The 27,572-nt window shown below is 44.5% G+C and overlaps 1 protein-coding gene across 1 annotated transcript in view; it reads left to right on the forward strand.

Annotated features, from left to right (window-relative positions):
* The window catches only part of LOC148036755 (Tetratricopeptide repeat (TPR)-like superfamily protein), a 102,581-nt gene that overhangs the window by 37,764 nt on the left and 37,245 nt on the right, over positions 1 to 27,572 (forward strand). Inside the window, exons 2-3 of the mRNA XM_087675629.1 lie at positions 2,934 to 3,195; positions 3,694 to 3,844. Of these exons, the coding sequence (XP_087531755.1) occupies positions 2,934 to 3,195; positions 3,694 to 3,844 (413 nt within the window). The remainder of the gene's footprint in view (positions 1 to 2,933; positions 3,196 to 3,693; positions 3,845 to 27,572) is intronic.

Genomic DNA, 27,572 nt, shown 5'->3' on the forward strand with positions numbered 1-27,572 from the left:
TGTTATGAAGTTGATTGAACAAGCGTACATAGTGCAATAATTGACAATGAAACTCATAAAATGTGGGCATTTTAGACTATGAAATCACATGTTGCACAAAATGGAAATATTTTCTTGGCAACTTGTTAAGAAACAGGGTAACTTGATCGTCAGAGGACTTAGGAGACCCAATGGTTCAGAACTCGGTGAGGAGATGCCAATACTCAACCAACTTGACTTTCAAGTCATCCTTGTCTGTGATTTTGAAGTTTTGGAGCTCATGATCCAAATTGATGCGATGGGTCCTATCTTGAGCCACATAGCGGTTAGTCAAGTGTGCCCAACGCTCAGATACTAAGTCAAAATGTTGAAGTTGAGAGTGAAACTCAGGCAATAAACCTTGCATAAGCTCGACAATAGCGAAGGTGTTATAAGCCTTCCATGAGCGGATGATCTCGTATGGAACAAGGGCAGGATCAGGTTGGGGTTTTAACCCTTGCACTGAATCCCATAGGTTCTGAGAGTCTTAGACATGTCTCATCAAATTTGACCAAGTGGTGTTATTTGATGTGTTGAAATGAGTCTTGTCATTAAATGCATGTTTGGCAGATGAGGAAGTAGAACCATGAGGTGTTTGAGAAGATGGATAGATGTGATAAGATGGTGGTGATGGTGCTGGTGGATAAGGAGGAGGGGATATAGATGGATAGGCACAAATAGGTTGTTGATGTCCAACGAGTGCCGATTGCTGCAGAGGTAGTGAAACGACCATATGATACCATAGGTGTAGGTGGAGGCATTGGGACATGATAGCCTTGTCTAAATATTGGCTAGGACACAACATAATGATCAGATGGTCCACTAGGTAATGCCATAGAGGCAATTGCGATACCAAACGATCCACACTCACATATACTTGGGATGCACTCCTAGAGGGATAACTTGAAAGTGTGTGTGTGGGAGGTCGAGTCTTCGTCATTGGTATACCATTTGGAAATGGGTATATAGAGGTCCTAAAGGTTGTGCCTAAATTTGCAAATCCCCTCAGTGTGGTGTGTGGTGGATAGTGTGGTGTACTTAATGGAAGCGGAAATGAAGGTGCAGTGGAAGATGAGGGAGGGATGGATGGAAGCACAAATGGATTTGAAATGGATGTTGTTGTGGGAAACATGGTTGGTTCCTTTTTGTCCATTAAATGCACTAGATGAAGACACATCTACTTTGTAATGACCATGAGAAATAAAATCATTTGAAGGAAGGGAAGGAATACTCGCAAGTTCTTTTTTTAGCTTCTTACCTAGTTTTGAGTTCATAAAGGAATACCTGTCTTTCTCATTACTCTCAAAATAAAGCTTGTTTTGAAGAGTTGCTTCTTGATGAGCATCTCCCGAGCCAATAGGGTACTAGGTGACAGCTGTAGACAGGTGGCGAAGGCTAGAATTTGGCGCCAGATGATAGAGCAGATGCCTGGGGGAAGCTCTGATTGTGATGTCCTTCGCGAATGGGGTGTGTGAGACATAGTAACTCTCTAGGATCACGTTTCTTTTGAAAATGAGAAGGTTTTTTCATTAATTGAGTGTGTTTTGGGGCTGTTTAGGTTAGGCTAATGCATTTTTAGCTCAACACATGCGTTTGCAATTGCTGAAGCTTATTGATATGCTTCTACATAGAAGAAGACTTGTCAGGACTCAAAGTCCTCATCCGAACCTCCAATGACACCCACTTCATCATAGTCATCTGATTGTACATTTGGTCAAGCTCTAGCCATATCTCCTGAGCCATGGTCAAGTGCTTGATGTGTCCGAGAGAACTCACTGCACCAATTGTAACTTGAGAATGCTAGTGCAAGGGATGACTAGTCTCTAACAACCTGACCTGCTCCTGGACATGGCACAACTGCATAATCTGCCCTGTACATGCGTGTGCCTGTCTTGGAGGTGGCAAAATCACTAATATCGTTAGCATTTATTTTATTTTTGCCATCATCTTCTGTTTGTAAGCTCTTGTGGGAGTTCGATAGATATATTGAGAACTCTAATTGAGTGTCTTTTCATGCATTTGTTGTGTACAGACATGTGTGGCAGCTGGTCAGGCCATATTTTAGCAGGTTGGCCCTATTTTGGGAGGGCATTTGGACCTGTAGCCGGCCAGTTCATGACGTGTGTGCCTGTATAGGCTGCTCTCTTCCTTGCTTTCATCATCATTCATCACCCTCTTCTTTGTCATTGTCTCCTAATCATTGCTTGCTTTCTTCCTCTCCCTGCTTGCAGTCCAGCGCTCTCACTAATGTGTTGTGCAGTCCACATGTACAGGTGCCCCTCTTTCAGATCAGAGTTGTTCCTTCTTTGTTCTCTGCTTTCCTTCTTCTCTCTCTCAAACACGCATGCACGCATACATGCATGTTGTGGGTGTGCTTGCTTCTGTATTGTGCACCCACAGTTGAGTGAAGCTGGACACTATCTTGACACTATGTAAGTGGTAACTTGTAAATGTGACACTGCCAATAGCAGTGGAGAGTTCAATTTAGAAAGTTGATGGTTTATATATGTTGATACGTAAAAATGGAACAGCAGATATGTACATGTTGCACAAAGTTTATAGTTAACTTGAAACACCATTAAAATCATAGCACATTCTGGTGGTGGTTGTCATAGCTTTTTGATTTGGTTGAGTGCATTTAGAAGTCTCACTCAACTCCATCAGTTTCAGCCTTCAGGTTTAAAGACCATTGTTTGAAGTTTAATCGTGTAGTAGTTGGTTGTGTGGTAGATTATTTCAGCTAGCTGATATCTATGAGGTAGTGAATTTCATCTTTCAGTTGGCTTACAGAAAGTTTTGCAACAAACTTTTATTTTGGCAACAGGAAAATGAGTTCTAAAAGCTTTTAGGATTTTATAAGCTATTGGTGATGAAGCTCAAAAGAGTTCCATTTCTGACTTGTCGATGCTATGCAGCGTATTGCCACTCTTGGATTGCACTGAGGATTTGAGACTTTATATGGATGAGCTGAAAGCCCTCCAGAAAATGGTGGAGGATATAATTAGGGGAGGAGACATTGAGAAGGCTATGGTTCTTGTAGAGGCAAATTATGAGGCCTTGATGGCCCAATTAGAGCAAGGTTCAAAAGGGTTGGAACAGGCTGCAATGCTTGATGTTTTGATTCAATTATCTATTGGTTTACGAGATCCAGAAGCTATCCAACAAATGCTTGACCAGGTCTGTATCGGCACTTAGGAACATGTAATTCCTGATCCAGTCTGTTACATTAATCAATAAAACTTACCTATCAGTTTGTAGGCTTTTGTTTTATGACCTATTTACATTAGTACTCAGTTTTTGCTCTCCAATTACGAGTTAAGATATTGGAAGAAAAGTGAAGATGTAAATGCCAACATCATAAATGCCAAACATGGTTTTGAAACTCCATCCCCTGAATTAACTCCACTCTCTTCGGCAGTTTGTGAACAGACCGTAGTTAGCAAACTATCATCTTTGTTGATTATTCAGGGAATGAAATTTAGCGTTGTTTTACTTATAGATGTTTTGAAACAAACAGGGTCTCTTTTCATTTCATAACATCTATATAGATATGGTTTCAAGGGATGTAGCTAACCAAATCTTAGGATGAAATTGTTTTAGCAAACCTTCTAAAGTGGAAATTGAAGTGCTAATTAAAGGAAACATAGCTATTTGTGGATGTGATGCTTTAAGCAGATGAAGGATGTACTATTGGAATTTGGACTGCTTCAGCCAATGGCTGATATGTTTTGGGAGCATTTGGGTAGTGCTTATCTTGCCCTTGGCCAGGATGAAGATTCCTTGATTTGCTACCAGAGAAGCATTGAGATACAAGAGACTGTGTTAGGTAAGCACTTTGTATTTTGTTCACAAGAGTTCTTTTTCAACATTTCTTAAGAAACTAGATGGAATGCTTTACACATATAATCTTGAATTGGGATGGACTTATGGAAGCCTCAACTTGTTGAAATTAAGCTTTCTATTTTTGTAAAATTAGTTTTGCCCATCATAAATTGCATTCTTGGGACATTCAAGATGGGTGACCACATTATTGCCCACTTGGTTCAGGTGTGAACACACCCCTAAATATTAGAGCAGTTAAGAAGTCTTACAGGAAGGACTCAAGGGCTTGTATGTGTCACGTTGGATATGGTCACCACACTTAAGACTCTAGGTCTGTAAGTAGTCTCATCCACATAGGACGGTGGTGTGGGTCACCAGTCCTAGTAAAGGAAGCTTGGCCTGATGTGCGATTGGTTTTGAGCTTGGGATGAGCCGCTATATAGGGTTTATGGCTAGAAAGGTTGGATATCAAGTTGGCCTCCTAGCCTAAGAGGTCATTAGCCTTGGGCAATGCCCAAAATTCAGGAGGTTAAGGGGGCAATGAGGTCATTCTAACTTGATTAAGGGGGAAAATGTGTCAAAAGGCAAAGTACAATATACAAACAGCCTTGTAAAGGACCTCCAAACGGGAAAGTATGGATAATCTTTGTCTAGATTGTGGAGAGAGTTTCTGGAGTGGATATACCAAAGAGATCAATAGTGTGGGTACATCTAGTGGTCCATATGTAGCAAGTGATGATGCTAGCTGTGAGCTCTTATCTATGACAATCTCATTGAGTCTACTACCATTAGGAGTATTATTGCCCTTGCTGTCCATTTCCATTGGGAGGTGCATCAGTTGGACATCAAGACAACATTTCTCCATTGTTATCTCAATGAAGTGGTATATGTCACATAGCCTCTAGGATTTGAAGTCAAATGGTTCGAGCACAAAGTTAGTTCAAATGGTCCGAGCACAAAGTTAGTCGTCTCAAGGAGGCTTTGTATGGTTCAAAGTAGGCTCCACGGGCCTTGTATACTTGCATACATCCTCATCTATTGCATCTTGGCTTCCAGAATAGCCCTATAGAGGCTACTCTCTACACTCAATATAAGGGATTTGATTTTATTATTCTTGTATTTTATGTTGATGAAATGTTTGTCAGTGTGAACTTGGTCTACTTCACACTATTACTTGGGTATCAAATTTGCCACCATCGAGGGGGGCATCATCATGACACAACCCAAGTATATTGGACAACTTCTTTAGCACTTTCAATTTGAGAACTACAAGCCCATGTCTACTCCCTTGAAGCCTGGTTTCAGATTCACTTCTATGATGCTAGCGGATCTATTTATATCTGCAGTTTGTTGGATGCTTGATCTATTTATGTCACATGATGCTAGATCTTTAGTTTGCTGTCTCCCAATTGAGCAAGTTCGTGTACAACCCTTCAATTTTGCATTGGCAGGTAGTGAAGCTTGTCTTTCGATATCTTAAAGGCACCAAGGATGTTGGCCTTTTCTGCAAGGTTGATCCCTCACTTTCTTTGCATGGATATTTAGATAATCATTGGGCTGGAGGTTTAGATTCTTGTCTCTCTCTCAATGGTAATTGCTTCTTGGGTACATCTCTTGTTTCTTGGTTCTATAATAAACAAACTATAGTTGTAATTTCAGTTGTGCGGTTGAGTAGGCAATGTTCATAGCCACAATAGAGTGTATTTGGCTTTGCAAGTTACTCGTAGATCTTCATGTGCAACAGATGACTCCAACACTTATCTATATTGATAGCTAGAATGCTTTAACCATTGTGCAGAACCCAGTGTTCCATGTCTACACAAAGCATATAGAAGTTCACTACCATTATGTTCGTGAGTGGATGTCAGCTGAAGTTATAGATTTGTCTTACATATCCATTAAAGACAACTTGGCAGATCTTTTCATGAAGGCTTGTTTTCAACCAAAGTTCCATTCCTTTTGGCAAGCCTTGAACTTGGTTCCATTTGTTCCATGATCTCTCATACTCTGTATTGTCATAGGTTGCTATGTCCACTTGGATGAACTAGTGCAATTGTGACCTTACATCCGAGTTTAATTTTCTAGGATTTTGCTATTGTTCATAGATCAGTTTGCCCATTTCATGGATGGGGTTTTGTAGGCCATCTCATGGCCTATGTGTTGATGCCTTTTGATCCATGATCCGGGCTCCATAGGCATTTAAACTATCATTAACCACAATTGTTGCTCCTAGTGTCCTAGACCCTAAGTTGTTGAGCTCAAAAATGCATTACAAATTGATTAGCTTTTTTACATAGTCCCAAAACATGTAATTACTGAAACTCTCATTAAAGAAGAAACATGTTCCTAGAGAGTCTCTATATCCCATTTCTGTAAATAGACAAGCTGCCTACAATTTAACCTCATCCCGTCCTTGCAAATCATCTTCATTGTCTATAGATTTTAGCCATCAATTGGCAATCTCCTTCTATTAGACACCTTCTCCAGCTGCTACCGTGGTGATCCACAGCTGATGCCCATCAGCATGATGACCTATTCAGCTCGCATTTCACTCTAGTTTGCTCTTGCCTTCTTCTCAAGGTGTTGTCGAGGTCATTTACCGGCTGTTGCCTTCATCTAGGGGATGTCGTATGGTTTGGGTTTGCTGCCCCAGCCTGTTGCCTTTATCTGACACTTGTCTCAGCATTTGTTTTGGAGCTAATCACACCGCCTTTCATCAATATACCTTTATCCAGCCGTTGCTGATCGTTTTGAGCCTCGGTGATCAGTTTCCAGCACTTTTTGGGTGGTACAATACTGCGTTCAACTAGATCCAGCCTTGAGACTACTGTGTTGGTTACCAGCTTATTGTCTTTCCTTTCTCAGCATTATCTCAGCTCCCATTGGTGGTTACATCACTTGGGATTTGTCTCTTTGGATATTACACTTCGATTACTCTCATTGCTCTGCATTTGAGCATCTTGTACACTCCTTCCATCATTTACAACCTTGACTCATTCACTCAGAGTTCTCTTTCTTCTTTGTTTGTGTTTGTGCTTTTGTATTTTGCATTTTTCATTAATATTTGAGTACATTTTTTTTTTTCAGTGCAAACCCTAGCATATTTTCACATGGTATCAAAGTTGGTGCTCTTGTAAAGAATATCCTATAGTTATCTTGGAGGCTTGGTTTTATGTGGATACATGAATTGCTTGTAATAAATTCACAATGTCTTAGACTCCTCGGGATCCTACTATGTCTTATTACGCTTTTCCATCATTGGAGGCCCTGAGGAGGCATTATGGACTCGATGAGGAAGACAATGCTTCACCTTCTTCTTCTTGGCTAGCATAGTACCCCCGAAATGGCGTTTCGGACCCTTGTTTCGGAAACACCGTTTTGGGAACGTTTTTGAAACCTGGAAACACATTTTGGAATAATCTTTTTTTTTGGGGGGAGGGGGGTGAAAAAAGGTTTTTGCCAAGGGGGAGAGCCCTTGAACTTTACCTACCTATGTTTCAATTTTTGGCTGATTAGCAATGTGTTTTAGTTCTCAACTTTCAATTCTAGCCTTTTGATTACACTGTTATTGCATGTGTTTGAATGCCTATATCTATTTAGTGAAGCCATCTATAGAGTCTGAAAGTAGTCACACAAAGATTTGTGTTGTGAAGAAGGCTACACATGTGGTAGAGCCAGAGTCAAAGTCAGAGAATGAGTTAGAGATTGGGGGAGAGGTTACTTCATCACCCTCTTAGTCAGGGAGTGAGTCCTTGGACAAGGAGATGGTGCAAGGATCCTTAGATGATGGTTAGTGTCTAGCATGTGTGACATGTCATAGCGCCATAATTAATCATGCAGATTCCATATTCCATCATTCTAAGATGGTAGGCAGCACAGATGCACATGTGACATCACACATAGACTATAGCTTTTTGATTACATGATCATCAATGTATGATGGTGCTAGTTGGGGGATGCGTACCTACATTACTTGCCTTGGTGGAAACTAACTCCAGAGATGCTCAACTTATTGCTGCTCAGACCATCCTTGTTGTCTTCCAAGGAGGGGTTATAGATCATGTTGGCTATAAGAATTTTGCTACAAAGGGCATTGTACTAAAATTGTGGGAATTGCTGCAAACAAAGTAGAGGCTTGAGCTCTTTGTTGAGGGCTTGATAATAGAGGCATTGCAGATTTTGTGTGATCATACTGAGGGCTTTTGGCCAGCAACACTTGAAGCAAGGGGTGGGCAGCATGTATACTATGTACCATGTCATGATGGAGAGCATTTCTCCAATGATCTTGGATAGCATGTTTATGGTGGTCAAACAAATGTAATAGTGAACTCTTTGCTTATTCAAGGTGTTGATGATGAAGATGGGGAAGAGCAAGAAGATGAACAAGAAGGGGACAATGAGCAATGGAGTTTGGACAGATATATGCATCTTGATTTTACTTAGTACTCTTATGTGTCTTGGTTCTTGATGTTCGTTTTTAAATGATTCATGAGTCATGACTCATAATTCATCTTGTTGTTTTGAAACTTGAGTCTTAAGTTTTAACATTTTGTCGTTTTGAGTTTGAACTTGTAAATGGTATGTCAATAATAAGTATTTTATGTTTTTCAATCGTGTAATGATCATGTTTGATATAAGTTGTAACATCTTCAACTTCAAACTTTATGAAGTCAATCATGCAACATGAAGACTTGAAGTCTTTTGTGAGATTTGGGTAGATATTGTTGTGGACATTGATATATTTAGATATCTATATATTTGTCTTACATCCAAAACTCCTCCCCCTATTTTTGAAGTTGGTAGAAACTTTGAAACTCCGGTTTTTGCCATTTTTGTTTGCCCCATTTTTGAAACTCCTGTGTAGTATGTTTGTCAAATACACATTTCATGACAAACGAGGAGTTCCAAGAATTCTTGCATATGGGGTATTGCAACTACCAAGTAGAGCACGTTTTGAACCAATGAGATAGCTCCAATGATGGCAATCTTTAGCTGAGAGAGAGAGAGAGAGAGAGAGAGAGAGAGAGAGAGAGAGAGAGTGTGTGTGTGTGTCACAAGGCTGTGACAACTATTACCTTTTTGTTGATTTCTTTATTACATATTTTATTTGGTTGTTCTTTTTGGAAGGATCCCTCTTGAAATCTAAACGCCTGAGTTGCATGGCCAGTATGTGAAACGGACAGGAATGTCTAGTGAGTCAAGACTGGACAGTTAAGGTCCAGTACAAGTCTAGAAGAGACTGATGGCATTGTAGATTGACAAGCCTGGAAGAGACTTGTGAAAGTGTTGGAAGAGACTAGTTCAAAGTGAAGATGGACAAATCTTCAAGAGATTAGTCCATGTGGGGTCATTAGTGGAAATTCACTTTCAGTCGAGCTACATTACAAATTTGGATGTAGCCATAGTTTGCAAAGATGTTCAGAAGACTAGTGGGATGCAATGGAAGCAACTCCTAAAATTTAGGGAGTTACTATTTTTGGACCCTAGAATCTGTTCGCGTCATTATCTTCGTTTTTGCAGGAGGATCAATCCTCTGGCCTGTGCCGAGGTCAAATTCTGCATCGAGCATGGAGAATTTTAGACCGGAAGGCTGAAACGGGAAATATCTTCCAGTGCTGCCATTTGGCACAAATTGGTGCACTTACCTCTTTAAAGAGGGTTGGCGTGCAGTTTTTTGGGTCTTGGAGGGCTCATTTAAAGAGGAGGAACAGTTGCTGATGCAGAATTGGTTTTGGAGAGCTTGCCTACCTTGACTATGATGCACAGAGGGTTGAGCTTGCTTCCTACTCTCTCTCTCTCTCTCTCTCTCTCTCTCTCTCTCCTTGACAGTATGGTTTCTCTAGAATCAAGGGCCTTTCTTCTGATTCAGGTACAACTGTGTGGAATATGCTGATTTTGCATGAGGCAAGTTCCTCCTTTCTTCAGGAACAGGAGCAGTTGTTTGCTGTTCCCACGCAGGAATAGGTGAGGGTGGTAATCTCACCAAGCAGGTGCCTGAAACAACACTAAACCAGAACTGATCCTGGACTGTTCAGAGGGTATTTCAGAGCCCAATTGATGTCAGAATCAAGGGGCACTTGGCTCAGATGATGCAGAACAGAACAGGGAACAATATGAGCTGAAAACAGGTTTCAGAACAGGTCTGAATCAGTGATTACAGTGGGCTGAACAGTATGAGTTGAAAATAGGTCTCAGAACAGGTCTGAACCAGTAATTACAGCAGACTGAAATGGTCAATTCTGCACTCCAACCAGAAGTTACAGACTTGGGCAGAGTTTCCCCTCCTGGTCAACTTGATTTGGGTCAGTAATTGTATTGCTATGCTGTCAAATTTCACCCAGAATAGGTGAAAGACAGTCCATTGTATTTTCTCTCTTTTAAAAATAAAGAAATACTGCAAGGGGCGCCTGACTTAGGGGCCAACAGGGTGTCTGTGTGGCAACAGGAGCATTCTAGCTTCCTGTATTTCTTCTTGATTCTGTGTCTTTAAGTTCAGGTAAAGTGGGCGATTGTTAAATTGGGTGAAAGCATTTATATATTTTGGTTGTACACTACCGCCCTTCCCAGTGAACAGGCCGGTTTCATGGTTCCATTGCCGGGACCGAATCACTTTTTCCCTAAAGAGTGAGCCAGGGTTTGTTTGGGTGTAAGACACAGAATTGTGCATTATGGCTGATAGAAAGGAAGACACCAGAGAGGAAGCATCTTCATCACAGGAGATCCCTGTTGTTCATGAGGTGGGAGAGTCTTCTAGACCTCCACAGTTTGTTACTCCTCCTGTTATGGTTGAGCCACAAGTTCTTACGGGTTCTTCTATGGATGAAGACATTTTCAAGACTCAGTTAGTTGCTGCTGTGAGTATGTTTACTCAAGTGATGCAGAATCCAAGGTTTTTGGCATTTTTGCAGCCTTCCCTTCCTTTACAGCAAGTTGGGCAATTTGCAAAGATTTCGGATCGAGTAGAGGTCCAGAATAAGGGTAAGCATGCTGCAGATTCAGTGGAAACACCAAGGCAGCTTGCGGAGTCAATGGAGACTCCAAGATTGGTTCCGACTGTCCAGGAACAGGTGGCGGAAACGCTAGTTACACAGGCATTGCCAGTTCAGCTCGCCACTTTACAGCAGCCAAATGTTGGTTTAAATGGACAGGGAAACAGTTTTCAGGCTTTACCACAGGTTTTCCCACCGACCTCTGTACATCCTGGGTACTTTGGAGGTGGATCTGTATTTCAGAGTATGGCTGGTTATGCACCTGGAAACCAGATTTATGTACCAGGAACAGTGTTTGGGGGTACACAGGGTTTTATGCCAAACCCATGTATGGTAATATAGACATGCAGCCTGGATTTCAGGGTGTTTAGGGCAGTTTTGGCATGCCACAAGGCACTTTTGGTATGGCAGGTTATCAAAATCAGCAAGCAAGTATTGTGTCTACAAGCCCTGTAGTCAGTGGTCCAACAACTCCCATGCCACCTGTTAGTGTTCCTATGTTACAGACATATCCTATGGACCCTTTGATGGCTCATGAGAAGCCAAAGCCATACAAGGAAGGTGGTGCAGCCGTACAGTTTGACGTCTTTCAAGGATTTGAAGATAGGACTAAGGCTCTCTCTTTCTTACAGCAGTTTGATGCCGCATTTGCAGGAGGGAACTTTATAGAGCCTTCTAAGGTTCGGAAAGCTGCCACTTTTCTTAAGGACAATGCTAGCCAGTGGTGGAGTACACTGTTGATGCAAGGACAGGCTCCTGCCACTTGGACTTACTTTAAGTAAGTATTTGCTTCTGCTTGGTTGACCAATGAATTTGAGATCGATGTTATGTCAGCTTGGCACAATTTGGATGCAACTAAATGCAAGGTTTTGGAAGATTATAACAAGAAGTTTTGGGAGGCTTTGCTTCCAGTCACTTCTTACAGGGTTGTGCCATTGACCGAGCAGATAGAGAAATATTGCTGTGGGCTGCCCAAGGAACTCCGGAATTATTGTACAAAGACAAAGGTCACCACTTTGACTCAGTTAGTATTAAACAGAACAAATCTGAAAAATTTTCAGCAAAGAAGCCATTTGGTAAACAGGTTTATCAGAATTCTCAAAGCACAGGTAAACCTTGGCAGTTCAAGAAGAAACCAGCCAAGTCCTTTGGACAGTAGTCAAAGGACCAGAGGAAACCTTTTGTGCGCAAGTCTCTTGAAGAGAGAAAGGCTTTAATGGCTGAGAGGAAGTGCTTTATCTGTGAGCAGATTGGTCATATTGTGTCTAACTGTCCGGACAAGAATAAGAGATCAGCTGATGATGATAAGGAGGACAGGAAAGGAAAGAAGCCCAAACCTTCAGCAGGTTTAGTGCTAGATATGCTGGGAGACAAGCCACACTCGGATGCTAATGAGCTCTGCTTGGGGTAAAGTTAGGAATCAACATGTACTCATTTTCTTTGATCTTGGAGCTAAGGCAAACTTTATCTCACCAGAGTTGGCTTCTACTTTGGGCATCAGAGCAGATGAGATGGGCTACACAGCAGAGGCAGGGTTGGCATGTCCTGGCCACTCAGAGTCTGTGACACCCATTCTTGGAAAGCTGTGTCTTCATATACAGTCTTATGTTGATGCAGAAGAATTTTATATCATGCCACTTGAAGGCTGTTATGTCTTGTTGGGAATGCCATGGATGTTCAGAAAGCATGGTGTGTTGGATGCCTTTAACAAGACACTGACTTTGGAACATAGGGGAAAGACTCATGTGTTTGATGTGAAGCTTAAAGGAGAGTCTGTACTTGTTGTATCGGCTTCTGCCATTACATCTGTAATAAAGAATTATCTTTCTGCGTACTTGATTTTTGCACGTGATGTCAAGGATAATGATGAGTCAAATTTTTCTATGTTAGATAGAGATAGGTCTGCTTTCTTGTCTCAGTTCAGTGATTGTTTTTCTGACTCATTACCATCACAGTTGCCACCAGAGAGGTCTGAGGATCATGCGATAGATTTGGTGCCAGGCAATAGCCTACCAAATAGACCTCCGTATAGGGTTAGTGCAGCCCAACAGAAAGAGATATTGAGCTAGGTGAATGAGTTGTTAGAAAAGGGGCTGATTCAGCCAAGTTCATCTCCCTTTTGCTCACGAGTGCTCCTAGTGCAGAAGAAGGATGGCTCTTGGCGCATGTGCATAGATTATCAAGCGTTGAACAAGAGTACCATCAAGAACAGGTTCCCCATTCCAAGAATTGACGACATCCTTGACCGTTTGGAAGGAGCGTCAATTTTCAGCAGGATAGATTTGAAGAGTGGATACCATCAGATGAGGATTAAGCAAGAGGATGTGCATAAGATTGCATTTAGGATCACGTTTGGTCTCTATGAGTTCTTGGTAATGCCATTTGGACTTACTAATGCTCCTGCTACGTTTAATCGAATGATGGACATGATTTTTTGTCCATACAGGCAGTTTGTTGGCACATTCTTTGATGACATGATTGTCTTTTCAAAGAATTTAAGGAGCATAGAGAACGCTTGAAAGCAGTCTTTGATGAGCTTCGCAGTAATAGGTTGCTTATCAATGGCAAGAAGAGTGAGTTCTTCTTGGAAGAAATCCGGTTTCTGGGGCACATAGTGTCAAAGGGTGGTGTCCGAATGGATCCTGCTAAGGTTGAAGCAATTAGAACATGGCCAGATTTGAAGACTGTCCATGATGTAAGAAGCTTCTTGGGTTTGTGTTCTTACTATAGGAGGTTCATTCGCAATTTTGCAGAGATTGCTTCACCTTTACATGCTTTATAGAAGAAAAGAGTCTCTTTCCAGTGGACACAGAAAGAGATTTCAGCTTTAAATCTTCTTAAAGAAAAGATGACTTCTAGTCCAGTGATCATTTTGGCAGATCTTAGGAAGTCATTTGTTGTCCAGTGTGATGCCTGTGGCAATAGCATTGGTGTAGTGTTAATGCAAGATGGCCGGGTAGTGGCTTATGAAAGCAGAAACTTGCGAGGGCCAGAGCAGACTATGCAGGTCTATGAGAAAGAATTGCTGGCTGTGATTCATGCGCTTTCTAGTTGGAAACACTACCTACTTGGGGCAGATTTTGTTGTCCAGACAGATCATCAAACATTGCGTTATTTCTTAACTCAGACTAAGCTGTTAGAAAAGCATATGCGTTGGGCAAACTTTTTGTCAATGTTCCATTTTCAGATTGTGCATGTGGAAGGCAAAAAGAATGTTGTGGCTGATGCTTTGTCAAGGAAGCCACAAATTTCAGCTGTGTCAATTCCTTATCATCATGAGCTTGATGATATGAAGGAACAATATGCTGATGATGAAGATTTTGCAAGGATATTTGATCAGCTTGTCAATGGACAACATCATGAGCATTATCTTCTCAAGGATGGTTTCATGTTGATGCATGGTAAACTGTGTGTGACTATTGTCAGAGTGCAGCGGTGCGGAAGCGTAGGACTGAGAGAGAGAGAACGCAAAGAGAGAAGAGAGAGAAAGAACAGTGGAAGATGAAGATCTGCTGTATAAAGTGTGCTGAATACAAAGATATGCAGATATATACACGGGCACAGTGCGCTGGACTGCGTGTCTCCACCTCGACGATGCAACCTGCTGTTCACCTCGAAGTCCGCTGCAGTCTGCACTGTCTCCTGTCTGAAATCTGCGAACAGAGATGGAATCTGCGCGTGTCACCGGTCTGTAATCTGCGAGCAAAGAAGTGTAGGAGACTGTGGAAATCTTCGGCTATTTATAGCCAGAAAAACAGGGCGCAAACAGGACAGGTCGGCTGCATTAAATGCAGCCGACTGGGCTGCAGGCAGTCGGACTGCCACGTGGCAGTCCGACTGCACAGTCCGACTGTGCAGCCGACTGTCTGCCTGCCTGGCTGTGATCTCTAACACCCCCTCTCAGAGCCGGGGCTGGGCAGAAGCCTGAGGGATCTGGAATGTCTCCGAAGTAGAGCCTGGGGAAGTGCCTTCGTAAACAAATCCGCAAGATTGTCCTCCGTCTTGCAGCACTCCACAGTGATGGTCTCATCCAGAAGCTTCTCTCGGATGAAGTGGTACTGGATCTCTATGTGCTTCGTCCGGGCATGAAAAACAGGGTTTCGTGCCAAGGCAATGCAACTCTCATTGTCACATTGCAGCAAAGTAGGACGAGTCTGGGGGCACCCAAGCTCCTCCAATAATCTCCGAAGCCACACAGCCTCACAGGTGGTGGAAGACGCGGCCCGATACTCCGCCTCAGTAGACGAAAGGGCTACCGTGGGCTGCTTCTTGCTACTCCATGAAATAACACCTCCACCCAAGGTAAAACAGTAACCTGTAGTAGACCGCCTGTGGTCCACATCACCGGCCCAATCCGAGTCGCTCCAACCTGCAAGTACAAGATCTGAACCATCTGTCCCTGCGGGGTAATGAATCCCTAAATCAGACGTCCCCCTCAAATACCGAAGTATCCTCTGAGAAGCCTGCCAATGCACCGTCTTAGGTTCACTCATGAACCCTGCCAAGAGCCCAACAGCAAAACATAGATCAACCCTAGTGTTGAGAAGCCAAATCAAGGATCCAATCAATTGACGATAGCGGGAAGCATCCGCCAAAGGAGAAGCTGAATGGGAAGTGGCCTTCCAGTTCAGATCCATAGGAGTAGAAAGGGCCTGACAATCCTCCATCTCAAAAGACACCAAGAGGTCCTGTACATATCTCTGTTGAGAGATGAAGATCCCCCTCTGAGATTGATAAATCTCATGGCCCAAAAAGAAATGAAGTAGACCCAAGTCCGTCATCTCGAACGTCCGATGTAAAGCTGACTTCGTCTCTTGGACCTGCTGTGCATCATCACCTGTGACAATCAAATCATCAACATATAAGACAAAAAGCACACAACCATCCTCGGAAGTGTGAACATAAAGCTGCGGATCGACCTTGGAACGCCGATATCCCAACTGAGATTGGAGGAACGAATCAATCTTCTCGTTCCATGCACGCGGAGCCTGCTTGAGGCCATACAAGGCCTTCTTTAACCTGTAGACTTTCCCATCTGAAGATCCAAAGCAGGAGGCTGCTCAACATAGATCTCCTCCTTCAAATCACCATTGAGGAAGGCCGACTTCACATCCAATTGGTAAACAGGCCATCTCCTATGGCCAGCCAAGGCAAGAACAGCTCTAATGGTCCCCATACGAGTTGTGGGGGCAAAAGTATCATGACAGTCAATCCCTGGGCGCTGTGCAAAACCTTTAGCAACAAGGCGAGCCTTGTGCTTATCCAAAGAACCGTCGCTAAGGTATTTGGTCTTGAAGACCCACTTGACGCCAATCACCTTCTTATTCGGGGGGCGGGGCACGAGTGACCAAGTGCCATTCCTCTCAATAGCCTCCAACTCGGCTTCCATAGCTTTCTTCCATGGTGCGGACTGTAAAGCCTCCTTCACGGAGGTGGGCTCTCGATCCTGCATAACACGGGTCATCAAACAATAGTTAGAGCAAACAAGCTCCGTAGAATGTGCCTGGTGCCGCCGTGACCGCCGCGGACCATCCTGCGGTCCCCACTCCTCAGGAACACCCTCGATCCCTGAATCACGGCGTGTGTCACGAGCCTAGCGAGGAGGAGGCCGAACCTCCCCTCGTCTCTCTCCATCAGCAGAGGACTCTGGAATATCCACCGGTGGTAACTCCTCTGAGGTGACCGGTGGAACAGTAGACTCTGTGTCAGAAATAGAATTATAATCAAAAGGCACGGGCTCCAGTGGAACTGTAGAAGCAGCCCAACTCTCCCCTGGATCTCCAAGAACGGGATGCTCCTCACCCATTGAGATAGCCGGAACCTCCACAAACCGCACATCGCGGCTATCCCGCTTGACGGGATCATACAATCGATAGCCTTGGGACTGGGAGCTGTAGCCAACAATTACCTGTCTTCGAGAAGCTGCTTCAAATTTATCACGGTGAGCCTTGGGAATGTGAACATAGGCATCACACCCAGAGACCCGGAAGTAAGAAACATCTGGCTTCGTCCCAAAATAAGCCTCAAACGGGGTCATCCCTTCCACGGCCGAAGTAGGGGATCGATTAAGGATGTGGACGGCAGTAGCCACAGTCTCGGCCCACAGAACCTGAGGGGTCTGTCAGTGCTCCATCATGGTGCGCGCCATCTCGATCACACTGCGGTTCTTCCGTTCAAGAATGCCATTTTCTTGAGGAGTGTTGGTATTGGCAAACTCCTGGTGAATTCCTTTATCTGCACAAAACGGAGCAAACTCATTAGAAACAAATTCACCGCTCTTGTCGGATCGCAAGGTCTTCAACTTCCGGCCCGATCGGTTCTCCTCAAAGAGAAGCCAATCCTTGAAGTGTGAGAAAGCTTCTGACTTTAATGCCAAAAAGTAGGCCCATGTCATCCTGCTGTAGTCATCCACGATCAGCATGAAGTACGAGCTCCCACGCAAGGACTCATTCCTCATAGGGCCACATAGATCCGTAGATACAAGCTCCATCGGTGAAGTAGACCGCCGCGAAGCTGTATGGGGAATGGCATTCCTATGCTGCTTGCCTCGAATGCAGGAGACACATGATTGCTGGCTCACCACTATATCCTGCAACCCTCGAACAAGTAGTCCACGTGACGCCCTCCGAAGATAATCATAGTTCAGGTGACCAAACCGAGCATGCCATAACTCTGACTGTGACTGAGAGGTAAGAAGAAGAGTAGAGAGGGCGGTGGAAGACTTCAGTTTATAAATGCCGTTCTCCTCATATCCGGATGAGAGAATCTTCCTCGATCCACGATCAAGGACTCGCACCGTAGTACTGTCAAACTCCACCAAAAGGCCAAGGGAGCAAATCTTATGAACTGAAAGGAGATGGTACCCTAAGCTTGGTACATGCAAAACCTCTGAGGTACGGGTACCACCTCGTCCATCTGGAATAAGCTGCATCTTACCCCGACCTGCAATAGATACTGAAGAGCTATCTCCAATGAGAATCTGCCCACGCGAGGGTCGCAACTGGGCAACACCATCTGATGAAGGAGTCATGTGCCGTGAGGCACCACTATCAACGATCCACTCTCGAGCCTGGGGGGACCGTCATCGCAGCATCAGAAGCATTCGGTGAAGCGTCCTCAATGACAGCTAGATGAAGAAATGCAGCTGATGAGGGTGTAGCCACCGCTTCAGAATCCTTAGTGTCCTTCTTGTTGGTGTCCTTTTTGTCTTTGTCAGGGAAATCCTTCTTCCAATGGCCAGTCTTTCCACAAATATGGCATGTGGATTCTTTGTCCTTGTCCTTGTCCTTGTCCTTCTTAGACTTGGTATCCCCCTTCTTCTTCTTTTGGTCCTTCCCCTTCTTCTGAGAGGCTTGACTTGTCAGCGCCTCCGACTTGAAAGCATTCTGTCCCTTTAACTGTTCCTCTTGGTCCAAGACCATAGGAACCAACTCTTCCCACCGAAGAGTAGACTCTCGCCCCGAAGCAATAAGGGCAGAGTAAAATGTACCGAATCGTGGCGGCAACTGGGACAAAAGTGTGATCGCCATGTCTTCGGAGGAAATCGGCTTCCTGGCATTCTGAACTTGCATCTGAAGCTGCCTTAGCTTGTTAATGTGCTCCCGCAGCGAAGAAGACTTGTTTACGGACAAGGTCCGCATCTGTACCTCCAAAGAAACCCGCTTCATATCAGAAAGTTAAGCATGCCCTTGAAAGGACTCAGGCAAAGCAAAAGAAAACTACTGATCATCACCGTCGTGAATTGATATTTTCACTTGGTGATTGGGTACTGTTGTGGTTTGAAAAGGCACGCTTAAAGAAGCGGGAAGGCAAGGAAAGTCTTTTCACTAAGCTTAGTATGCGATACTATGGGCCTTTTCAAGTAACAGAGAAGATTAGTGATGTCAGCTATAGGCTGAAATTGCCTGACAATTGGAAGATTCATAATGCTTTCCATGTAAGTCTTCTTAGACCCTATGTGGGTGATGTGCCAGAAGATATGCCAGCTGAGGAACAGCCCGAAGTTGAGGAACTTGATGAAATTCTTGTTCCAGAACAGGTATTGGCACACAAAGAAAGGAAAAAGAAAGGCAAAGTTGCTAGAAGGTATTTGGTTAAGTTCAAGAACTATCCAGCTATAGATGCTAAGTGGATGGATGAAGGTGAACTTGCAGAGTCACCTAATGTGTTGGAACTTTACCTTGAAGCATTTCGCTTGCAACCTACCTTGACCCCTTGTATCTCTAAGCTGAAATAGATTGTCAAAGTGACAATTGCTTAAGAAAGAAATTATGTACAGAAACAGATTTTGTACAGGTTAACACTTATTGTGTCCATATGGTTTTCTCAGTGCTAAAGAAGTAAGTATTGCTTGCAAGAATACAGTTTTTACTTCTATTGAATTGAATACATGTTGTAACAATGGTTACTCGATCGGGCATGTATTTTGTGAATTGACTCAGTGGGGATATCATTTTGATGTACCGGCCACTAGATCTCTAGTCAGGGTGATGTGGAGTCATGAAATGAGAATCTGCCACTATGGGGATATCATTGTGGTGTACCGGCCACTATATCTGGAAACAGTGATGTGGAGTCACATGATGATAGTCTGCCATGTTTCACAGTTAGAACATACATGTGTTAACAGTGTGTTCAGTTCACAATGTTAATTGATAGCATGTATGTGTTGTACATGTGTTGCCAAGTGTAAGTTCACTGGGTTAGCTGATAGAATGCATGACATTCATGCAAACGAGGACGTTTGCGATTTCGAGAGGCAGGTATGTCACAAGACTGTGACAACTATTACCTTTTTGTTGATTTCTTTATTACATATTTTATTTGGTTTTTCTTTTTGGAAGGATCCCTCTTGAAATCTAAACGCCTGAGTTGCATGGCCAGTATGTGAAACGGACAGGAATGTCTAGTGAGTCAAGACTGGACAGTTAAGGTCCAGTACAAGTCTGGAAGAGACTGATGGCATTGTAGATTGACAAGCCTGGAAGAGACTTGACTGGACAGTTAAGGTCCAGTACAAGTCTGGAAGAGACTGATGGCATTGTAGATTGACAAGCCTGGAAGAGACTTGTGAAAGTGTATATGGACAAGTGTGTTGAAGAACTAGCCTGGAAGAGACTAGTTCAAAGCGAAGATGGACAAATCTTCAAGAGATTAGTCCATGTGGGGTCATTAGTGGAAATTCACTTTCAGTTGAGCTACATTACAAATTTGGATGTAGCCATAGTCTGCAAAGATGGTCAGAAGACTAGTGGGATGCAATGGAAGCAACTCCTAAAATTTAGGGAGTTACTATTTTTGGACCCCAGAATCTGTTCGCGTCATTATCTTCGTTTTTGCACGAGGATCAATCCTCTGGTCTGTGCCGAGGTCAAATTCTGCACCGAGCATGGAGAATTTTAGACCGGAAGACTGGAACGGGAAATATCTTCCAGTGCTGCCATTTGGCACAAATTGGTGCACTTACCTCTTTAAAGAGGGTTGGCGTGCAGTTTTTTGGGTCTTGGAGGGCTCATTTGAAGAGGAGGAACAGTTGCTGATGCAGAATTGGTTTTGGAGAGCTTGCCTACCTTGACTATGATGCACAGAGGGTTGAGCTTGCTTCCTACTCTCTCTCTCTCTCTCTCTCTCTCTCCTTGACAGTATGGTTATGTTGTAGAATCAAGGGCCTTTCTTCTGATTCAGGTACAACTGTGTGGAATATGCTGATTTTGCATGAGGCAAGAGCCTCCTTTCTTCAGGAACAGGAGCAGTTGTTTGCTGTTCCCAAGCAGGAATAGGTGAGGGTGGTAATCTCACCAAGCAGGTGCCTGAAACAACACTAAACCAGAACTGATCCTGGACTGTTCAGAGGGTATTTCAGAGCCCAATTGATGTCAGAATCAAGGGGCACTTGGCTCAGATGATGCAGAACAGAACAGGGAACAATATGAGCTGAAAACAGGTTTCAGAACAGGTCTGAATCAGTGATTACAGTGGGCTGAACAGTACCGGGGACAGTATGAGTTGAAAACAGGTCTCAGAACAGGTCTGAACCAGTAATTACAGCAGACTGAAATGGTCAATTCTGCACTCCAACCAGAAGTTACAGACTTGGGCAGAGTTTCCTCTCCTGGTCAACTTGATTTGGGTCAGTAATTGTATTGCTATGCTGTCAAATTTCACCCAGAATAGGTGAAAGACAGTCCATTGTATTTTCTCTCTTTTAAAAATAAAGAAATACCGCAAGGGGCGCCTGACTTAGGGGCCAACAGGGTGTCTGTGTGGCAACAAGAGCATTCTAGCTTCTTGTATTTCTTCTTGATTCTATGTCTTTAAGTTCAGGTAAAGTGGGCGATTGTTAAATTGGGTGAAAGCATTTATATATTTTGGTTGTACACTAGCGCCCTTCCTAGTGAACAGGCCGGTTTCAGAGAGAGAGAGAGAGAGAGAGAGAGAGAGAGAGGGAGGGGTGTATTAATGTCTTATGAGGCTAAAATTTGCCTATGAGACAAAATCATGTACAATGTTGATCATCATTGGACATCAAAATGTGACGTGCTAGAAGTGATATACTATAAAAGAAGCCAAGGTGGTGTACAAGGCTAAATAGTGCTCATAGAGGGGTAAAATGGGAGGTTGGGATAGTACTTGTCTGTTGTGTGGCTGAATGATACCCCTATATCTAGATCCACCTAGTTAGGATTGGTGGGTAGAGTATGTCATACATCCTAGATGAAATAGTACGAGGGTAGCATCTAGGTTGGGTCATCAACTCTGTTGGTTGCTTCTCATGTTTCTAGCAGATCTTCCTCATCACTCTTAGATGTAGTATCTATGTTCGGTACCCCTGTATCCATGGGTGGCATGTTGCTTTGATCTCCTCAGCTCTTTGGATTGTCACCCCTCTTTGCGTACGTGTTGTGTGCGTAGTCACTGTTTGGAAGAAGTCAGTAAGCTATGACTAACGCCTATGCGAACAATGTAGATCGCTGTACGAAAGACCGAGATGTCGTTAAAACAAAGAACCGTAGTAGTGATGTGCGGAGCTTTTGAATCTCAACTAAGAATTGGCCCAAGTGGCACTACTGTGGGGACTCCGTAATTAGTCTAAGCAAGGTGTCTCCTCTAAATGTTGTGGGGTATCTAGCTCGAACTGTGCTATAGACTTTGCATTTGCAGACATAGTGCTCCTCGCTCTCTACCTCTTCTTGGCATGATTTGCAGATCCACTCAAACTCTAGGGATGTGGGCTGCTCTTCTAGTCTTGATGTCGAGTTGGTGAGAGGATATCCTAAGCTGGCCAATGCACCCACCTCTGACATAACATATATACATCTAGGTATCTAGGTCTCTCAATGAAGCGAGCTAGCTGAGAGAGAGAGAGAGAGAGAGAGAGAGAGAGAGAGAGAGAGAGAGAGAGATTAACGTCTACATAAGGCCAATGTGGCCTATGAGACAAAATCCAGAGTACATCCATGTCTAGTGTCATCTCATCAGTAAGGTAAAGATAACATTACAAATAAGTGGGTGGCCTACGAAACAATACTGAAAATAACTATATGATGGGACTATACTAGGGTTGAACTATGTGTAGTGTTATTCCATCAATAGAAAAGAAAAGGAAAGGAAAGGAGAACTAGATTTGATAGAACCATGTACAAAAGTGTGGTGGGGACTATGGGCTGTAGGTGATCTCAAGATCTGCACATGATCTCAGCTATGATGCGGTTCCTAGCTGCTTCACTGATATGCCTGGTGGTGAGTCTACGGTGTCTCGTCATAATGGCTCTAATTCGATTGTGGTGTGGCCTCCTCGGACGTGGTCCTGGTAGACGGGGTCGTCATGCTCGACGAAGGGAAGTGGCTCTATCCAATGTGACACCACGGTGTGGCCTGTAAGGTGTCTGGCGGGGTGGCTGTGTCTCCGCTAGGTTGGTAGTGTCAGTAGGGTCGGCTCTCTAGAAGAAGTCTCTCACTGCTTTGTGTGTGTGTCCCTCTGGGTGAGCTGGCCTCCTGTCTCGTAGTAGTGCAGTTCGGCGCCTCTCGAGCTCTAGGAGGAAAATACCTAGGCATCTCTGGTCCTCGTACTCCATGATGCGACGAAGGGGTCCAAATCCATCACGGAAGAGGCAGTGGTACCGTCCTCGTATGTCATAGTATACTGTGCATCTGCATATGTAGTGCTCCTCCGTCTCAAGCTCTCGACCACAGAGCTGGCAAGTCCTATCCTCTGCTAGGGTATTTGTCCATTAGCCTGTCTCCATCTGAAGCCTATGTGAGGAGGTCCGAATCTGTCCGATAGCAACCCGCACACTATGGGAGAGATGAGTGTCCATATATGCTGGCCGAATAGTGAAACCATCATCAGAGAGACAAAAGAAATGACTCCTATAGAACTCCATCCTTGATCCTAGAGGGAGTGGTGGATGGATCCATGTCCTTGCTTTCTCAATCCTCAAGATATCAGCTCTGATCACCTGGTTCAACTCTGATCGGCTGAGAGAAAGTGTAGGGCAGTCAAGGCTATAATCCAAAGGTGGAAGACAGTGAATATCCAAAGTCAATATACAAACCATGTAGGCTCATCCAAATAGTCATCTGTAAAAACCAACAGTTCTTCTTGCCTCCAGCTGTCTGCTAGTTATCTAGATGAGGTTAGTGCCAATCTAGAGTATCTATGGCGTGGAAGTTCCCATAGTCTGTGCCAAAAGGTCACTGCCCTGAAGAGTGCCTTCGTAACTATAGGTGTTGCCCCTAGCTTTGCTCTGACAATGGGATGTGGAGTGGAGGGCTTACTCCTAATCATGCGTGCTATCATCATGATCAATGGCCTTTCCACGCTATCCCAACTATCATAATAATCCCTCTCTATTCCAATTTGATGAGTGAGTGGGGTAAGACGCTTGTGGTACAAGCTGCAACCCCATACCTCTGCTCCATATAGCAATGTAGGTGTGACTAGGGTGTCAAACAACCAGAGCTTGGTGTGGGGCTCGTGGAACTGTATGTGAGCACATTGACTCTCGAGTGGCCCTAGTGCTGCATATCCACGTGCCAGACGTGCCTCTGATGTCCCTCTCAACGAAAAACGTGGGCTAGAGAAGGTGACTCCCAAATAGACATATTCCCTCACATGCTCCAGTATGTCTTCCCCAAATGTGAACTGGTACATAGATCTAGTCACCCATGCTGCTGAAGTATTGAAAACCATGGTTTTGGTCTTCCCAAGGTTCACTGTGGTGTCTTTATCTCTACAGAATATGTGCAAAGCATCTAGATGGCACTGCAATCCCTCCGGTGAATCTGAAATGATAAGAATATCATATGCATAAAGTAATATCGGTATTAGCACCCCTGCCAGTCTGGCTCCAGCTCCTTCTCCTTGGTCTATGTAATCAGACACTTCATCTATGTGTAGACCAAACAATGTGGGTGAAAGTGGGCATCCTTGTTTCACTCCTATGGTACTGTCAATCCAATTTGATAGCCCCCCAGGTGCTCGTACATGACTTGTCACTGCCTCATATAATGCATAGACACCCCATTGTATACCCTCTGGTACTCCAATGTCCTGCAATCTGTGCATGATGCGTGTACGAGGCACTGTATTAAAAGCTTTGCGAAAGTCTACAAAGCAACAATAAATCCTCTTGTCTCGGGTTCGACCCTCCTCAATAATGGCTTTAAGTGTGAGAATATGGTCCAGCGTGGTATATCCTCGTCTGAAATCTACTTGTCCTTGTGCTCTCTTGCCTTGCATTTCAGTCCACTCACTGAGTTCATGCTCCAATATAGATCCATATATCTTGGCCAAAGTATGACCGATCATAATAGTCCTGTAGTTGCTAGGAATCAGGGGATCACCATTTTTAAATAGTGGGATTATAGTATTGTCTGACCAACTCATAGGGAAACGTTCACATACTGCTCTATTGAACATATGTGCTAATATGGGTGCTAATATGTCACAAGCATGTAAGAAATGTTCTGCTACTAGTCCATCTTCATCCTGTGCCCTCCCATTTTGTAATCTATAAATTGCATCCCTAACCATTTTCCATGTGAAGAATGACCATTGTGTTGGCCTACAAGCTTGTGGGGGCTGCATAGGTGGTTGTCTTGGCAGGTTATACAGCTGTCTCCCATAGTCAAGCCACGCATCTAGTGATGTAATTTGTATGGGGGGCTATCTTTCATGGAATATCTTCCTTGCGCTTTTGCTATCTAGCATGGTGTTGTCAGAGTGCAGCGGTGCGGAAGTGTAGGACTGAGAGAGAGAGAACGCAGAGAGAGAAGGGAGAGAAAGAGACAGTGGACGATGAAGATCTGCTGTATATAGAATGCTGAATACAAAGATATACACAGGTGCAGTGCGCTGGACTGCGTGTCTCCACCTCGACAATGCAACCTGCTGTCCACCTCGAAGTCTGCTGCAGTCTGCACTGTCTGCTGTCTGAAATCTGTGAACAGAGACAGAATCTGCGCGTCACCGGTCTGTAATCTGCGTCAGAGAAGTGTGTCCAGACTGCTGAAAGTGTCGACTATAAATAGCCGAGATCTGCCAGAAAATAGGCGCCAGAAATACCCTGTCGGCTGCATTAAATGCAGCCGACTGACTGTACAGGTCGGACTGCCACGTGGCAGTCCGACTGTGCAGTCTGACTGCACTCTGCCTGTCCGAATGCACAGCGATCTGATCTCTAACACCCCCTCTCAGAGCTTGGGCAGGGCAGAAGCCTGAGGGATCGGGAATGTCTCCGAAGTAGAGCCTGAGGAAGCGCCTTCGTAAACAAATCCGCAAGATTATCCTCCGTCTTGCAATACTCCACAGTGATGGTCTCATCCAGAAGCTTTTCTCGGATGAAGTGGTACTGGATCTCAATGTGCTTCGTCTGGGCATGAAAAACAGGATTCCTTGCCAAGGCAATGCAACTCTCATTGTCACATTGTAGCAATGTAGGACGAGTCTGGGGGCACCCAAGCTCCTCCAATAATCTCCGAAGCCACACAACCTCGCATGTGGTGGAAGACGCGGCCTGATACTCCGCCTCAGTAGACGAAAGGGCTACCGTGGGCTACTTCTTGCTACTCCATGAAATAACACCTGCACCCAAGGTAAAACAGTAACCTGTAGTAGACCGCCTATGGTCCACGTCGCCGGCCCAATTCGAGTCGCTCCAACCTGCAAGTACAAGATCTGACCCATCTGTCTCTGCGGGGTAATGAATCCCTAAATCAGACGTCCCCCTTAGATACCGAAGTATCCTCTGAGCAGCCTGCCAATGCACCATCTTAGGTTCACTCATGAACCCTGCCAAGAGCCCAACAGCAAAACATAGATCAACCCTCGTGTTGAGAAGCCAAATCAAGGACCCAATCAACTGTCGATAGCGGGACGCATCCACCAAAGAAGAAGCTGAATGGGAAGTGGCCTTCCAGTTCGGATCCATAGGAGTAGAGAGGGCCCGACAATCCTCCATCTCAAAAGACACCAAGAGCTCCTGTACATATCTCTGTTGAGAGATAAAGATCCCCCTCTGAGACTGATAAATCTCATGGCCCAAAAAGAAATGGAGTAGATCCAAATCCGTCATCTCGAACGTCCGATGTAAAGCTGACTTCGTCTCTTGGACCTGCTGTGCAGCATCACCTGTGACAATCAAATCATCAACATATAATACAAACAGCACACAACCATCCTTGGAAGTGTGAACATACAGCTGCGGATCGGCCTTGGACCGCCGATATCCCAACTAAGACTGGAGGAACGAATCAATCTTCTCGTTCCATGCACGCGGGGCTTGCTTGAGGCCATACAAGGCCTTCTTCAACCTCTAGACTTTCCCATCTGAAGAACCAAAGCCAGGAGGCTGTTCAACATAGATCTCCTCCTTCAAATCACCATTGAGGAAGGCCGACTTCACATCCAGCTGATAAACAGGCCATCTCCTATAGCCAGCCAAAGCAAGAACAGCTCGAATGGTTGCCATACAAGCTGTGGGGGCAAAAGTGTCATGACAGTCAATCCCTGGGCGCTGTGCAAAACCTTTAGCAACAAGGCGAGCCTTGTGCTTATCCAAAGTACCATCACTGAGATATTTGGTCTTGAAGACCCACTTGACTCCAATCACCTTCTTCTTCGGGGGGTGAGGCACGAGTGACCAAGTGCCATTCCTCTCAATAGCCTCCAACTCGGCTTCCATAGCTTTCTTCCATGGGGCGGACTGTAAAGCCTCCTTCACGGAGGTGGGCTCTCGATCCTGCATAACACGGGTCATCAAACAATAGTTGGAGCAAACAAGCTCCGAAGAATGCGCCTGGTGCCTCCGTGACCGCCGCGGACCATCCTGCGGTCCCCACTCCTCAGGAACCCCCTCGATCCCTGAATCACAGAATGTGTCACGGGCCCAGCGAGGAGGAGGGCGAACCTCCCCTCGTCGTTCTCCATCAGCAGAAGACTCTGGAATATCCACCGGTGGTAACTCCTCAGAGGTGTCCGGTGGAACAATAGACTCTGTGTCAGAAACAGAATCATAATCAAAAGGCACGGGCTCTAGTGGAACTGTAGAAGGAGCCCAACTCTCCCCTGGATCTCCAAGAATGGGATGCTCCTCACCCGTGAAAGTAGCCGGAACCTCCACAAACCGCACATCACGGCTAGTGTACACATCCCGCTTGACGGGATCATATAGTCGGTAGCCTTGGGACTGGGAGCTGTAGCCAACAAATACCTATCTTCGAGAAGCCGCTTCAAATTTATCA

Source organism: Lygodium microphyllum, chromosome 4 (assembly GCF_053477565.2).
Source record: "Lygodium microphyllum isolate KBCC chromosome 4, Lygodium_microphyllum_v1.1.10, whole genome shotgun sequence".
Classification (NCBI taxonomy): domain Eukaryota; kingdom Viridiplantae; phylum Streptophyta; class Polypodiopsida; order Schizaeales; family Lygodiaceae; genus Lygodium; species Lygodium microphyllum.